The sequence below is a fragment of the Palaemon carinicauda genome, chromosome 36 (assembly GCF_036898095.1).
Source record: "Palaemon carinicauda isolate YSFRI2023 chromosome 36, ASM3689809v2, whole genome shotgun sequence".
In the NCBI taxonomy this organism is placed as follows: Eukaryota; Metazoa; Arthropoda; class Malacostraca; order Decapoda; family Palaemonidae; genus Palaemon; species Palaemon carinicauda.
In genome coordinates, this window is record NC_090760.1 from 71,279,701 (window position 1) to 71,284,700 (window position 5,000).

Sequence of the window (5,000 nt, forward strand, 5' to 3'; positions counted from 1 at the left end):
ATTCGGGAATCTCTATCATATCATATAAAGTCACTTATGTTAACCTATTTTATTTTTTCTCCATTTTCCTTTATTTCTTAAAAGTCTCTCTTATTCACATAAAATAGCATAATAAAGACACTATTCTTGTTCGCATAAAATAGCACTTTGTTCAACTATAGTCAATTCTTTTCAGTGAGGCAGATTTGCACCGACTCGCAGCTGTGCCCTTTTAGGTCGGAAAAGTTCCCTAATCGCTGATTGGTTGGACAAGATAATTCTAACCAATCAGCAATCAGGAAAGTTTTCCGAGCTAAAAGGGCACCGCTGCAAGTCGGTACAAATGCGCCTCATTTAAAGAAATTGACTAAAATTAAAGACACTATTTATTTTCCCTCATCTACTTTATAACGTTCGCCTCAAATTAGAGAACCACTACTTTCTTTTGCAATTAGAGAGACAATACTTCTCTACTCGGCTTTCTCCCACTTCACGAAATAATGCTACTTTTATCCTACGAATTTCAAATTTCTCAATTATTTGTTCATAATTAGATTTGTTAAAGGAAATTTGATCCAGAATTTCTACCATTCCAGTTAGAGAATTTTCTTAGAATTTCTTTAATTAAAAAAGTGTTTATTCAAAGAAAAATATTTTTTATTAGTTGATTGTTTCCCTAGTCCAAGCAAATATACAAATAATTAACTAATTGACATGTTCGGCTACCTAATTTCTAAATCAAATTTCTAAGAATGGAGTTTAGGGATGAAATTGCAATTCTTACACCTTAGCACTTTTAACTAGGAGAAGTTTCCTACTAGCTGATTGGTTGGAATTATTTTGTCCAACCAATCAGCTAGCAGGAAACTTTTCCGAGCTAGAAGGGCACCCCTGCGAGTCAGTGCAAATGCGCCCAATTAGAAATAAACTGAGTATAGCTTATCATATAATGTACTGTACAATTTATGCAGTAATTAATCGGTGTTCTTGATATTTAACTAATTATTGGATTAGCTTAAAAGCGCCTGATTAATTACTGAACAAGATAATTAGCAGATACAAAATGAAAATCACAGTCCAAGTAAATAATTATTATTATTATTATTATTATTATTATTATTATTATTATTATTATTTTTATTATTATTATTATTATTATTATTACTATTTTTATTATCATTATTACTTGCTTAGTTAGAAAAGCAGAATGCTATAAGCCCGAGGGCTCCAACGGGGAAAATAGACCAGAGAGGAAAGGAAATAAGGAAACTCCAAGAGAAGTAATTAACAATTAAAATAAAAAATTCTAAGAACATTACCACCATTAAAATAAATATTTCTTATACAAATTACTAAAACTTTAAAAAAGAGAGGTAGAGAAATAAGATGGAATAGTGTGCCCGAGTGTACCCTCAAGCAAGAGAACTCTACTCCAAGAGACAGTGGTAGACCATGGTACAGAGGCTATGGCACTACCCAAGACTAGGGAACAATGGTTTGATTTTGGAATGTCCTTCTCTTAGAGGAGCTGCTTACATCACAGTATTCTGGTCGTATGCCAAAAATTGCCATTCATTATTCATTTCAATCATTCATTTTTCATTCAAACTCCATTCATTTCTCTGGATGTTCTTCATTCATTGGAATCATATGTGACTTGCACTCTCTAGGGCCTGACTTCAAGCAACGCTCAGATGTGATAGATTTTCATTGACGCACGACCTTACTGTTCCTTTGAGTAAAGTCATTATCTGCCATTGTCTTACTCCTCCAGGTCACACTTGGGTGCAGAGCGATAGTGGCTGATTCTATGTTTGATTCTCTATTCAACAACCACTTTCTGGTTTCTCTAGATCCTAACATGGTTGAAGAAGGAAGGGTGGCTTGAGAGCTGATCAAAAGTTTATGCATCTAAAATAACCAATACCTGGTTTCCCTATGTCCTAACGTGGGTGGAGATTGTAATGGGCTTATACAAATGTTGCTCATTAGTCGTGGGGCTTGCAGCTTCACCCCGAATTTCTTTTTGCACATCAGAAACCTGATATTTCCTTTTTTATATATTTCTTTGTCCAATTATTAGTGTATTCAATTTCCTATTTCAAGTAGTCCTATTCAATTTCCTATTTCAAGACAAATTACTTTACCGTCATTCATTACTTATATCATTATTCATTCAATCAAATCTCTCATTAATATTTTTTACTATTGTCTTCATAGGATGCAAACTTCTTCGCTTTATCTTTCACTAGTAGTAGTAGTAGTAGTAGTAGTAGTAATAATAATAATGATGATAATAATAATAATTCCCATCAATACTGTAATAATAATAATATAATAATGATGATAATAATAATTCCTACCAATATTGCGATGATAATAATAATAATAATAATAATAATAATAATTCCCATTAATATTGCAATAATAATAATAATAATAATTGCTATCAATATTGCAATAATAATAACAACAACAACAACAACAACAACAATAATAATAATAGTATTAATAATAATAATAATGATAATAATTGCTATCAATATTGCAATAACAACAACAACAACAACAATAATAATAATAATAATAATAACTAATAATAATAATAATAATAATAATGATAACAATAACAATAACAATAATAATAATAATAATAATAGTAATAATTCCCATCAATACTGCAACCGGGTCATAACGGTTCTACATCCGGATCAAGTAAGAGATCTAAGCCTAAGGTCAATGACCCCGCCTCGTTGAATAGTGAGTACTATTGGCCTAGACAGCAAACCTTATGGGTCCGGTACGAGGGGCCAAGGGTCAGAATATAACCCGGAAGTTAAAGGTCATTGTTACAATTCACATTGTTTTGGATATGAAATGAGAATTTTTTTTTTTTTTTTTTATACAATAGATGACAGTTATGAAGGATTTGATTTTTTTTTGCTGAGTAATCAGTTTTTCCGGTTATGTAACGTTTTTTTTATTTTTTTTTATTTAATTATTATTGTTTTATTTAGAAAATGAAATAATAGATATCGTTAGAAAATCTCTCTCTCTCTCTCTCTCTCTCTCTCTCTCTCTCTCTCTCTCTCTCTCTCTGGAGAAAACTGATATATTGTCAATTTATTTTGGGAATTTTGGTGAATAAAAGCTATGATATTTTAATTTTCGGATATAATTTTTAAAGTCCAAATGAAGCTAGAGAGAGAGAGAGAGAGAGAGAGAGAGAGAGAGAGAGAGAGAGAGAGAGAGAGAGAGAGAGAGAGATTGCAAAAATTAATCTAAAAAAGAAACAGAATTGGTTAAATGCAATATTCTGATAACTTGAATCGAGAGAGAGAGAGAGAGAGAGAGAGAGAGAGAGAGAGAGAGAGAGAGAGAGAGAGAGAGAGCTTGACTTGCAAGAATTAATAAAATAACAATTGGTTAAATGCAATATTCTGATAACTTATCTTGAATCAAGAGAGAGAGAGAGAGAGAGAGAGAGAGAGAGAGAGAGAGAGAGAGAGAGCTTGAATTGCAAAAAATTAATCTAAAAAAGAAACAGAATTGGTTAAATGCAATATTCTAATAACTTGAATCGAGAGAGAGAGAGAGAGAGAGAGAGAGAGAGAGAGAGAGAGAGAGAGAGAGAGAGAGAATTTTGAATAAAATTGATTGAAAAAAATTTGGTTAAATAATAACTTACCTTGTTAACACATAGGCCTAAACGTAATCTCAAACAAGTATGGTATCTCTCAGTAAAAATAAAATGTAGGCCTACTAATCAAGTTATTCTTCAAATATAGATTAAAGCTTTAAATAAAAAAAAACTAAGTAAAGACACCGCTCTTCAATGAACCTATTTTGAAACTGAAGAAAGTTTGAAAGTTTGAAACCGCAGAAAGTTTCGAGTTTCTAATCGAAAACCGCAAGTGAAAATCAGGCATCTGTCTTTGGAAATCGGTACGTTTAAGTAGTTCGCAAGATGCTAGAGGAAAAACTAAAAACTTTCTTATTTTAGAAATCATCCCCCCCCTCAACAACCACCCACCCCAGGGTTGGGGGGGGGGGGGGTTAGTTGTACAGGTCCCGCTATTTCCAACCCCCACCCCCCGACCTCCTCCCCAAAACTTTCTCCACCCTCTAGGAAAACAATTTCCTCCAGGCTAAAGTTTCCCTCATGCTTTAAGCTATTTCCAATTTGATGTATGGCTTCGAAAAGTCTTTAAAGTCTACTTTAAGGCTATTTTTAAGTCTAAGGAGATTCAGTCTTACCTCACGTCTGGATGGCTTGAGTTTATTGCCCCCAATGAGTCGTCGACCGAAGACGGTGGTCCGTTCGAAGACCTGGTTTCTTTGAAGAAGCAGAGGAAGAAGATGGACCAGCACAGGACCGTTGTTAACGGTGTGGAGAACTTCATATCAGATATTTTACACTTTTTAAATGTTTCCAGGTGCTGTCTTCTCTTATACTTGTTACAAATCTTTTTATTTTCTTAATTTCAATCACAGAACCACGTATCACTGCTCGTAAAACGCGCATTCCTTTGCAAACGTTCTAGAAGAATCAAACGTAACTTATCCTACGATGACAATGTAAACAATGTTTCCAAGTTCTCGTATCTTCATCTTCGATGACAGTAAACACCGTGCAATATTTCAAAGTTCTCGTACATCGAAAATCGTCGTCTAAAGCTTATCTTTATCACTACTTCGAAACCAAATATGGGAATCTAAAGCAACAGAGCTTTGCCGCCTCTAATGTTTTCCAAACTGGAGTTCCAGAGAGCAGTGTTTACTCGACATACACTGCCGTGTCTCTAACGAGTCTCCTGTAGGATTCTTCCCGCCCGCCGGAGCGCGCGTGCGTGCCTTCGTACGTGTGTTCGTCAGACTGCTGCTGCTACTCGTGACCGACTTTACTCCTGACCTCAATACTTGAGGTTCCTCACCTCTGTCGAGGAAGAAGAAGAAGAAATGAAAAAGAAGAAGAAGGGAGTTGCCAAGTTGTTCCAGCGTCCTCCATTCGTCTGCAATGG

General features: G+C 34.4%; 1 protein-coding gene across 1 annotated transcript in view; it reads right to left on the minus strand.

Annotated features, from left to right (window-relative positions):
- The window catches only part of LOC137628683 (myb-like protein W), a 25,049-nt gene extending 20,188 nt beyond the window's left edge, over positions 1 to 4,861 (minus strand). Inside the window, exon 1 of the mRNA XM_068359835.1 lies at positions 4,237 to 4,861. Within this exon, the coding sequence (XP_068215936.1) occupies positions 4,237 to 4,382 (146 nt within the window). The 5' untranslated portion in view covers positions 4,383 to 4,861. The remainder of the gene's footprint in view (positions 1 to 4,236) is intronic.
- Between the last annotated feature and the right edge of the window lie 139 nt (positions 4,862 to 5,000).